The following is an 11,863-nucleotide window of genomic DNA, read 5'->3' on the forward strand; positions in this document are numbered from 1 at the left end:
AAATACCTGAGAACAGCAAAGCTTCTCATACTTAAAACTATCAGATGACAGAGTGGGGATTAATCTGTCTTGGGTTAGAGTCTTCCTAGTTGCTTGTTTTTCCCCCTGGCATTTTGCCTTGATGGTTGAAAGAATCAAACAGCCACCAGTGTTTAACTTCATAATGAGAAGTGTCCTGTTGGAGCATCCTGGCAGGATGAGGATCCTGCTGTGTGCCACGGGTTTTGTGTTGTCACCCTGGGGGAGGTCTGGGAAATGCTTGGGTAGGGTGGAACTACAGCACAGTCCAAAGATGGGTCTTCACTCAGTCCCCACTGGAGTCATCAGGCAGTGACCAGGACAGGGAAGGTCCTGGTCAGGGACCCTGTTGGTCACTGCAGGCACAGGAGCAGCCTGGGAGCTGCTGGTACAGCCCTGACTTGTTCACTTTGTCCCAGCACAGAGATTCCTGTCCTGCACCACGGTGCTCCACAGGCAGACAGTCTAGGCTTGTCAGGCTTCCAAGCACAGTTATTAAAATGTGGAAAGGTCTGGAAAATAGGTAAAAGGGTGAGGTAAGGAATTGTAATACTCCTTAAAATGCTTAGAGAATTACAGTGTGCAAGCGATTGTGACTCCGGTGATGTGAAGATTTTAAGATCACTGTGTCCCGTGCATCAGGATTATCATTAGAAGCTTATCACAAGACAGGCCAAACATCCTGCCTTTGTTCCAGGGATTGTTGGGAGCTGCAGCTATGCTTAATACTCCTACAAACATTAACCAACAGGTTAATGGATCTAAAGCTTTGGTAATCACATCAAACACACGTGGCTCACATCTTGGCATTTCCCTTTTCCGTCTCCTTCAGTTCCTCCTGTGCTGGGTCCTCTCACCTCTGGCAGATTGTTAGCTGGCTGATTGCTGACTGTTTGACAGCAGGCTGAAAGCTGCAGACAGCACAAAGAGCTGCCAGAAGTTTTTTGTGGCTCCTCGTGGGAACATTATTAATGTTGGAATGAGCATCTGATTAACGCAGCTCCAGGTTCTGCTGTAGGAGCACCAGGCAGCAGGTCCCTGGCCACTGCAGAGGGTTTTAAAGGATAGAAACCAGAACTTTCACTCAGAATTGTGCAAAAGCAAAGACATAATGGAATGATAGATTCACAGAATGGTTTGGGTTGGAGGGGACCTTAAAGACCATCCAGTTCCATCCCCTGCCATGGGCAGGGCACCTTCCACCATCTCAGGTAGCTCCAAGTCCCATCCAACCTGCCTTGAAAACACTTCCAGGGCTCTGGCTGCCACAGCTTCTCTGGGCACCCTGTGCCAGGGCCTTACCACCCTCACAAGGAAGAATTTATTCCTCACATCTAATTTAATTTGACTGTCAGTTTAAAGCCATAATTCTTTCTCCTGTCACTCCTTGGCTTTGTCCAAAGTCCCTCTCCAGCTCTTTTGTAGCACCTTTAGGTACTGAAAGGTGTCAGGAGGTCTTGCCAGAGCTTTCTCTTCTCCACGCTGAACAGCCTCTGCTCTCAATTTGTCTTCAGATCAGAGGGGCTCTGTTGTACAGGGCTCCAGCCCTCTGGTCTCTGAACTCTGGAAGATGCAACTCCAACTCTTTACCATGACAAAATGGTTTCTCTGGTTGCAAGAAAGGCTAAGGATTGATTTTTGTCAGATCCTGTGGCCAAGCACTTCTTTACTAGCAAAGCTAATCTGGTTTCAGAGTGGAATTCATCACTCTCATCTCCCGCAGCTCCTCTGTGCCCTTGCAGAGCTGTGCTGTGGCTAAAGGAGTTGCTCTGTGGCAATGTTGCTTTTGTGTTTGTCTTCAGAGGGGCTCTGTTGTACAGGGCTCCAGCCCTCTGGTCTCTGAACTCTGGAAGATGCAACTTCAACTCTTTACCATGACAAAATGGTTTCTCTGGTTGCAAGAAAGGCTAAGGATTGATTTTTGTCAGATCCTGTGGCCAAGCACTTCTTTACTAGCAAAGCTAATCTGGTTTCAGAGTGGAATTCATCACTCTCATCTCCCGCAGCTCCTCTGTGCCCTTGCAGAGCTGTGCTGTGGCTAAAGGAGTTGCTCTGTGGCAATGTTGCTTTTGTGTTGCTTTTCCTTAGGTAGAGAGTTGCGAGAGCAGCTCCCACAGCATGGATGAAGTCTCGCTGAGTGAATTTGGGGAATGGACCGAAATCCCCGGGGCTCATCACGTCATTCCTTGTGGTTTCATTAAAATCGTGGAGATTCTGGCCCGCTCCATTCCCAAGTCTGTCATTCAGCTCCGCAAGCCGGTCAAGTGCATCCACTGGAACCAGTCGGTCAGCAAGGAGATTGAGAGGGTGGCTGACCACAACAGTGACCTCCCCGAGGAGAACAAGGGCTCCAATGTCTTCGTAGAATGCGAGGACTGTGAGTTCATCCCAGCTGACCACGTCATTGTGACTGTGTCCCTGGGAGTCTTGAAGAAGCGCCACGAGAGCCTGTTCCATCCCCGCCTGCCTGAGGAGAAGGTGATGGCCATTGAGAAACTGGGAATCAATACCACTGACAAGATCTTCCTGGAGTTTGAAGAGCCTTTCTGGAGCTCTGAGTGCAACAGCATCCAGTTTGTCTGGGAAGACGAGGCGGAGAGCGAGAGCTTGACTTATCCTGAGGAGCTGTGGTACAAGAAGATCTGCAGCTTTGATGTGCTGTACCCACCCGAGAGGTACGGCCATGTCCTCAGTGGCTGGATCTGTGGAGAAGAGGCTTTGATTATGGAGAAGTGTGATGATGAAACTGTGGCAGAAACCTGCACCGAAATGCTACGTAAATTTACAGGTCAGCCTTGCTCTGGTGGGAGAGGGAGCGTGGGGCTGGGGAATCAAATAACCACGAGGAAGGAAATGCTTTAAAGTCATTTTTAGCTCTTTGGCATTTTGTGTCCCTTTGCATGTGCGTGTGCTTCCAGCATAGCTCCTGCTTGGGTGTGCCTGAGAGCTATTTATACAGAGGGGCTGATAAAACGGCTCAGGAAGTGATGGACAGAAGTGCTGGAGGATTCCACATCCTCTGCTTTATTGAATCACAAATAACTCTTCAACAGCTGAAGCTGTCGGGCTCTGAGGGCTGATCTCAGCTGTGGAGAGCAAGCATGGCCACTTCAGAAATTGACCCTGTTTAGATCAGCTGAGGTGTGGTTCAGTCACACCCCTGACTTCCATTCAGTTTCAGAATGATGGAAATAATCTCCAAGACCTAAATTTCAAAAAGATTTATTGATCTTGAGAGTTCCCATTTTCTGGGTGCATCACTGAAACCTTCCTGGACTTTTCAGATTTCATGTTCTGTGATCATGCATCACTTTAAGGGCAGCAGTTGGACTGAGGCAAATCTTTGGTGCATTACACTGAGAAAATCCAAATGAGATCACTTAAAGCAATAACATTTGGATGCTGGGCTTTAGCTTGTCCACAGTCACTTCTCAAGAGGTCACACACCTTCCCAGGAAAAGGGATTTTTGTATCTGAGAGTCTTTGACATCCTCTGATGGGAGACACTGTGCAGGTGTAAGATAGTAACACTGAAAGAAATAGTGGTGGACTTAATAGCAGTTTTGAAATAAGGGTTTTGAATTGATACAGAATTACAAGCAGTTATAAGAGGAGCATCCTCCAAGATTAGGTGCAGTTTGTGCTATTTTAGAGATGGCTCCTGATTAAATGATTTATATCTTCCTACTAGCTGGTTTTAGCCCAGTCTCAGCACTCAGGGGGTTTCCAACTTTACCTCTTGTCCATGGAGCTCCAGCTAAGTGGAGAAATTTGCCTTCACAAGTGCAGCTTTCCCCTGTCCTTACTGCCCATTTGCCACCAACAGCATGGAGATCCAGAGAGTCACAGAATCACAGAATATCCTGAGTTGGAAGGGACCCATCAGGATCATCGTGTCCAGCTGCTGGCCCTGCTCAGGACACTCCAACAATCCCTTTGTGCCTCAGAGCATGGTTCAAATGCTTCTTGAGCTCAGTCAGGCTTGGTGCTGTGACCATTCCTTGGGGAGCCTGTTCCAGCACCTCTGGGTGAAGAACCTTTTTCCTGAAAGGGCTCTGGAGTCTGAGGACTTCCTGCACAACTGACTACAGGCAAAAGAGGTTTTACCACTCTGCAGGAGCTGTAGAGTAGAGACTCTGCGTTGAAAAGCTCTGATTCAGTGCCTGAATCCTTGTTTCAGCTGTGCCTCCTGAGCTGCTGGTGTTCAGGGGTGTTGGGTGTCCCCATGTCCTGTGTTACATCAGTCCCTATGTGCCATCCTTCCCCTGACCCCAGCAGGGAACTGCTGCTCTACACAGGCTTAGCAGGAATCTGTTCTCTCACAGGCCAAGTTGTTGCAGTGCTGAATGTACAAACAACCTTGTCTGTTGCAGCTTTTCTTGCTTAAGGCCTGTTTAAAAAAAAAAAATAATTCCAAAACCCACTCCAATTCATCAGTGGGAATTTGGCTGTTTGGGTCTGTTGTAGTTTGGCACGTGGGAGTTTGCTCTCCCTCTTCCTTCTTGGGCTTTTTCACAGTTACTGTTGACGTGTGTTGGATGTTCCTCTCCTGCCAGCATGGAAATATGTGGCTCTGGGCCCTGGGTCTGTGCTGCAGTTGCTGTTCCAGCTGATGCTGCACCTGGTCACTGTCCATCAGGCTCTTCCACACAGCTAATCCCAGGTTATCTCTCCTTGGAGAATTCCAGACTGGATTTACCAGAGCCTTGCCCTGCAATGAGCATTTTGTGCATCCACTGAAAAGTGGTCTTGCAGCTGCTCAAAACTGTGAGAGGAAAACCTGTTTTTGGAGCACCCATTACCCAGCATGACCTGTTCCACTCTGCCCCCAATCCCTTTGTTGGTAGAAAACCTTTTCACAGCTCTTGCAGGATTCCCTGGCTAAGGGAGCTGTGTTTATCCTGTTTCCCTTGCTCCTGTTTTCCCCAGATGTTCCCAGAAGGAGCAGTACCTCAGGGCTGATCTGGGCCAGGTGCCAGGCTGGCTGAAATAACAGAAGTGTGCTCAGCCCTCCGTGCACCTCCCTTCTTCCCTGCTGATCTGTTCCAGGGGGAGTGTGAGAGGGGGCTAGACCAGCAGCCCATGATACATCTACAGCCACTTCTGAGCACGGCTGCACTCCTCTGGTCCAATTAGCACCACCAAACACAGCTCTGAAAGCCTTTCCCAACACTCAAGTTCACACAGGTCAGCTAACCAAGTCAGGAAATTGTCCTGCCAGGATCCTGACCTCCTTGGAGAGCCTGGATCTTCCATAAGGCAGCTCAGATCCTCCACACCTCACCTGGTGGTGCTCTGTGACATCTTCTGAAGTAGCTTTTCTCTATACTGAGCATAGAGGGAGTCTTATATTCAATAATGAAGCAGATAGTTTGAACCTTTTAATGTTCCTTTTGCCTTTTGTGCCTTTCATGTGCTGTGTATGAAATGCCTCATGCTCTTATTCTTCTGAGAAAGAATTCATGCATTACCAGGTAGGTTCCCATCTTTCACTGTGTTTTCCCAGTCTATTGCTCATGGTGGCCTTTCCTTTGGCTTCAGAGTATGTTATACCAGTTTTAAGTTAAATCCATTCTTTTAGGCTCACACTGAGAATCTCTCTGTGAACTGACCTTGAATTTTCCTCTCAGGTCGGCGTTGGGGATTATCTGGCTTTGCTGTGAAAAGCTCTGAGGATTGTTCTAACCTAAGAACCATCAGCAATTACTGCTTTTTACAACTGGATGGTGAAAAGCAGTGTCCTCCAAATCTGATTAAATGGAATATCTCAGTGCAATTGGGAGCCTTGCTCTGCCTTCTTTGTTGGATAAGCTCCCAGAGTAGGAAGCCAGAGGCTCCCTGCTGAAGGGATCACTGGAGCCTGGCAGGCTGCAGCTGGAGGTGCCCTGAGTTTTCCTTCCCTGACCTCCAGGAGCGGAACAGATCTGTTTTAGGTTCTGCATCACATCTCCCAGTCCCATGTGGGTGTCTGGGTTAGCCACTCTGGTGGTTGTAGTCACTGGTATGGGGGCAGTACCACAGATCTCCCTTGGTGGAATCTTACATCCTGCTCTCAGGTAGGCAAATAAATTTGGGTGCCTTAATTTAGATTGGTGAGTTGATTTTATAGCAATTAAATCAGCCCCATAACCAATAAATCTCTGTATCCACATCTCTCAGGAGCTGAAGAAAAATGGGATTGTTTGAGGCACAGGGAGTTGTCTTCCAGAGCTTCACAAGTGGAAATCTGTGCCATGAAGATATGGGCCTTCCTGTTTTAGTGAAGGCAAACATCTTTTCTTTAGCCATTTATCTCTCTTTGGATGGTGGGAACTGAGAAGTTTCCACATCTGTGTTGTTACTTTTATCTGCAGACAAAGGCATGTTTACCCTGTTTAAAAGCAGAATGAGAAAGTCCAGTGAAAGAAGTTCCTTGAAGGACTGTGGCTCTCACTCTTTGTAGTTTCTGTCTTCAAACAACAGCTCAGAATCAGAACTTGTGCTACGTGCTCCTGTCTGACCTTCAACCAAAACCCCCCTTTGGGTCTCTTGATTTTCCTCTTAGAAAATGAGGAAATTTTTGCTTGCATTAAAAGGTGCAGAATTGTGCAGGGGCACAGTTGCTGCACAGTGGACACTTAGGTCTTGCTAACATGGCCTGATGTGCTGGAGACCTTGGAAGGAGCTCATGGGAATGGATGTGGATATGGAAACATGCACCAGCTCTGGAAGAGGCACCACCAGGCCACTGAAGAGACTCCTTTTATTTGAAAACCCCTCATGTGCTGTTTTTGTGCAGTGGGATGGGTGGCTGCCTTGGCCCTGCTTGGGGAGTGTTCTCTGACAGCTTCCGTGGTGTATTCTCCTGGGCTTTTCCACAGCCCTCAAAAATAAAACATGATAACTTACTTCCTTGATGTATCTGAGAGCTCCCAGTTCTCAGACTCCCTTGGGCTTTCCACTTCCAGGCATTTCTGCTTTGAAGAGTCTTGCAGGAACATGTTTTAGAGGCCTTTGTTATGCAAAGCTCTTACTCCTGAAACAACATTGCTTTGTAGGATGTGTTTTGTTTGTGGGATATATTTATTTGCTAGTCTGTGCCATATTTTGATCTGGGGCCTGGTTTTGAAGTGTTCACAGAGTACTCTGGGCAGGCCATCCTCTGCTTTGTTCCAGCACTTTATTCCATAGCTCTGGCTGACAGGATACTTCTGAAAACAGAAGCTGAACCAGGACCTGCTCTTGATTTTAAGGAATTGAAGGCCCAGCTAAATAATAGTTTATGAGAGCTAAATAATGCAGTGCCTAACCAGGGTTTACATTTGGGTGTCTCCCTCAACTGGGATGAAGAAAGTGGGGGAATTTGGGTTGTCTCATGGCAGGCTGAACATCCCGAGTTGTCAGAGTCAGGGTCTGAAGCAGGCATAGGATGTGAACATCTCAAAACTCCTACTTTTTGAGCTGACTTCTGGAATCACAGAATTAAGTGGGAAAAGCTCTTTAAGAACATCAATCCCACCCATTCCCCCAGCACTGCCAAGGCCACTACTGACCCATGTCCCCAGGTGCCACATTCACATGGATTTTAAATCCCTCCAGGGGTGGTGACTCCATCACTGTCCTGGCAGCTCTGCCAGAGCTGGACACCCCTTTCCATGAAGAATCATAGAATGGTTTGGGTTGGAAGGGACTTTTATGATCATCCAGTTCCAGTCCCCTTGCTGGAAGATTTAGACTCAAGGTTCAGCTAACTGAACCTTGCTTGGATATGTGATGTTACCTCAAGGATGGATCTTGCCTCCTGCAGAGGGAATTTCTCTTCACTGGAATTCTCCATGTTCCTCTCCTGCCATGCCAGATACAATCATGGGACTCCAACAAAAGCAGTGACACTGAGATGGTCCAAAACCAGCAAGAGAATTTCCAAAGTGTGACTCTCCCTGCTTGTACCTGAGGCTCTTGTGCCACCAGCTGGTGGGCTGCAGTCCTGGATCCCAGGTTCTCCAAGGTCTTTGGAATGGGGACAGTGGCTGGTGACCCTGTCCTGAGTGCATTCCTCTCCTCTAGGTCCTACATCCTCTTAGCAGTGGAAATCCTATGGCGATCTAGAAATCCTGCTTCCAGCCTCAAAAGCCTTCTTTCCATGCCTTGTGCATTGAATGGATAGAGTCTCATGGATTTTAGCTTTATTTGGAGGGCAACTGTATGGGAAGCTGTTGGAATGAGTTAATACAGGTTTTGAGAACTTCCTGACAGGTTTTTCAATGCCCCCACATAAGGAAGATTTGCCTTCTTTCCTCTTTGGAGGCACATCTCTCTCACAAGGCTTCCTAAACGTCCAATTCAGACTGGGCACTCAATTTAATATCTAAATTTTGGTGAGATCCATCACATGCTTGATTACTGCCAGGCTGCCCACTGCAAATGTGACCAGAAGATGCTTTGTCTTTCCAAACCAAGATGTGTCCAAGGTTCCCTGAAGCTCCCCAGTGTTTCAGGAACCTAAAGGAGCATTTTAATGCTCCTTCCCAAAACAAATCACAGAATCATTTTAAGTCGGAAAAGACCTCCAAGGTCATGGAAACCAACCTGTGACCAATTCCTCACCTTATCAATCAGACCAGGGCACTTAGTGCTTCATCCAGTTGCTCCCTGGACAGTTCTAGGTGTTGTTCCTTGGACACCACCCAGGTGGGACTCCCCCAACACCCTGGAAAATGGAAGAGCGCAGATGAAAAGGGAGGCAATTTCTGTTACATAAATTGTTAAATCTCAATGATGGAAGACAGATCTGCTTTGGGGGCTCTGCTAGGATGGATGTTGAATAAAGTGGAATCCCTGTCACCCACACCTTGCTCAGGCACTGCCCTCTTCCCTCTTGGACACAGTCTGACTTTTTTCCTTCTGCTTTCCACCCAGGGAATCCAAACATTCCGAAACCTCGCCGGATCCTGCGGTCCTCCTGGGGCAGCAATCCCCACTTCCGTGGATCCTACTCCTACACCCAGGTTGGGTCTAGTGGGGCCGATGTGGAGAAACTGGCGAAACCACTGCCTTATGCTGAGAGCTCCAAAACTCCTGTGAGTATGGCCCAGATGGGGCCTGGGGCAATAAACCTGATGGGACACTGGGCAGCAGCTTTTTGGGGAGGGAGGTTGAAAGAGAAAATCCCTGCTTTGGCCTCCAGGAGTGTGTTTCCCCCTTTCTTTTTCCTGCAAATGATGTGTGTAGGATTTTATCTCTTTAACGTTTGGAATGCCAACGTCTCAGGGATTCCCTCATCTCTCCCTGAATTTATCAAGAGCTGCTCATGTGTGTGACTTCTGAAATTGTGATGTTGTCATTTAATGACCATCAGCCCTATTGTCCAGTTCGGAATTCCTCGGGAAAGCATGTGCTAGTCTGTTTTAAATATTATTGTTATTATTATTATTATTATGACCCTGCTAATGTCTAGGTCTGAATGTGTTAGGGATGCATATTAGGAAATATTTCAGTGCTGGCAGTGCAGGCTGAGGGAGGCCCAGTCCTTGGCAGGGGATGATGAATTTTCTCCCCAGGCACTGCCTTGGCTTTCTGAATTTAGCAAGGAGAGCTGGAGCACACATGGAGGTGGTTACACAGCTCAGGAACACATTAAGCCAGACTCACCCCATCACTCAGGGTTATGTGTCCAAGTCCAAAGGCTGATGAAAATGCAGCATTCAAGCAGCTGCCCAGTCCATTTCCTCCACCAGAGCCTGGCCCCAACAGAAATAACTTTATTCAGTGCAGAAATCTACTTAAGAAAACCCAGTAGGAGCTTTAGGAATTTTTCTGTGTAGTTCCCAGGGAAAACCTCCCAGAAATTCCTGCCTCAAATCCAAGTTGCAGTTCTAGCAAGCACCTCACTATTGGTATAAGAGATAAAATGCTGTGTCTCACCCTCTGGGTATTGAGACATGGCTGTTATTCTTCTGAAGTTGCTGTCCAGAAGAAAAATTCCCTTAATGCCTAAAAAGCTGAAATGTAATTTAGGGGAGCAAAGGGAAGAGATGGTACAGAGCAGGTGCTCTGTGCCTCCTGCAGGTTTGTTGAGGTTTTTGGAACTGGCATCTTGTGGGGCTTTTGAGAACCAGCCCTCCAAAACAGATGGAAACCCCTGGATCCCTGGAAGTGCCCCAGGCCAGGCGGGAGAGGCTTGGAGCAACCTGGGATAGAGGAAGAACTGGTCCCTTCCAGCCCAAACCGTCCTGTGTGGGAGGGCACAGAAAGTTTGTCTCCTTTTATGCCCCCAGCTGCTCCCCAGTAAGCTGTGCTGATCTGTGCCCCTTGTGCTGTGCCCTGCAGCCCATGCAGGTGATGTTCTCAGGGGAGGCCACTCACAGGAAGTATTACTCCACGACCCACGGTGCTGTGCTCTCGGGGCAGAGGGAGGCTGCTCGGCTCATCGAGATGTACCAGGACCTGCTGCAGTGCCCGCCCTGAGAGAGCCCTGCCCGACCACCACCACCTCCCAAATCCTCCTGCAGCTGTGTGAAGGGGGTTCTGTTTTATTTCAGTTCGCAGTAGAGCAGCCTTTTATCTTTTCTATTAAAAAAATTAAAAATAAAAAACTCTAATTGTTAAAAATGTTAGTCATCAATAGCTTCATTTCCATGTGCTGTATTGTTAACAGGGAAGGGTGCTCCTTTTGGTCTGGTAAACTGTTTCTCTGTCATTTTAATTCTGATTTCACTTTTGGTGCCTATCATGTTCGTTTTGTTTCTTTTTTCTTTCTGTATTGTAAGTGCCTTCTATACTAAAATAAATGTTGTAATAAAAAGACTGTGCTGTGGTACTTCCTGGACACTTCACTTGGTAACTTCCAAGTCTTTCATTCAACATTACAAAAGTAGGATTTTTTTTTCTCTTCCTATAAAACTCGGAGTAGGAGAAAAACAGGTTGAAAATAGGCCAGAAACACATTACACAAATTGTGTTTGTATGAATAATCTCCAAACTGGAGATTTTCTGTGCCAGCAATACAATCCTGACCAAAGGGGTCTGGTTAGGGCAGAGCTGACAGCACTGTGGTCAGCGTGGTCACAGCCCCAAGGCTGCCAGAGCTCATGGAGTGTTTGGACAGTGCTCTCAGCACAGGTGGGATTCTGGGGATGCCCTGTGCAGGGCCAGGAGAAGGATTTGATGATTCTTGTGGGTCCCTCCCAACTCAGGGTATTCTTTTGTTGCCTTATGCTTTAATTGTGTGTCATCCAGTGTAACAGGAGCACTCACCCCATCCAAGCAGCCCCTGGACTGTGCAGATGTGTGTCACTAACTCCAGATGTTAGTGACTCCCAAGGTTTCGTCTGCATTATGTGGAAATTGCCATCAGGAATGAGTTTTTTTTTTTTAACTTCCTCAGAGAGATAAATCATGTGCTTCTTTAAAGTCAAGTGAACACAATGTAGCCATCGGCACAGTTTAAAGATATCTAAACAGTTTCCAAAAATAAAAGTTTTCAGGGTGAAGACCATGGGCGTTTAGCCACTGCCTTATCTCCCTGCATTCCATTTCTCCATCTGGCTGGCTGCTGGCCAGAGCTGCATGTGAGGAGTGAGGGATGTGTCTGCTTTGGCATCTGCTGCCCCATGTGAAGCCTCCCTTCCCTCTCCGTGTGTCTGGGGTGGGAGTTGTGTTGATAAATGAGTTACAGAATGGGGGGAAAGGGACAGAGAGAGGGAAAATTCCCCCTCCAGAGGGTGAGTCAGTGCATCCCTGATAAATGTCTGCAGAGGAGGCACCAGCTCTGTCTGGTTCTCTCCAAGCTCAGCTGAGCTCTGCTGATTCCCTGCTGTAGTGTGGAGGTGGGATGCCTTTCTGGCTGCTGGAGAGCTGGGAAGGA

General features: G+C 47.6%; 1 protein-coding gene across 3 annotated transcripts in view; it reads left to right on the forward strand.

Moving 5' to 3' along the window:
* SMOX (spermine oxidase) overlaps positions 1 to 10,804 on the forward strand; it is a 51,745-nt gene extending 40,941 nt beyond the window's left edge. For all 3 annotated transcript variants that reach the window (XM_039723782.1, XM_039723767.1, XM_039723777.1), the window contains 3 exons: positions 2,107 to 2,806; positions 8,917 to 9,077; positions 10,327 to 10,804. In XM_039723782.1, the coding sequence (XP_039579716.1) occupies positions 2,107 to 2,806; positions 8,917 to 9,077; positions 10,327 to 10,464 (999 nt within the window). In that variant the 3' untranslated portion in view covers positions 10,465 to 10,804. The remainder of the gene's footprint in view (positions 1 to 2,106; positions 2,807 to 8,916; positions 9,078 to 10,326) is intronic.
* Positions 10,805 to 11,863: the final 1,059 nt, after the last annotated feature.

This window comes from Passer montanus, unplaced genomic scaffold (genome assembly GCF_014805655.1).
Source record: "Passer montanus isolate IOZ18808 unplaced genomic scaffold, ASM1480565v1 scaffold109, whole genome shotgun sequence".
In the NCBI taxonomy this organism is placed as follows: Eukaryota; Metazoa; Chordata; class Aves; order Passeriformes; family Passeridae; genus Passer; species Passer montanus.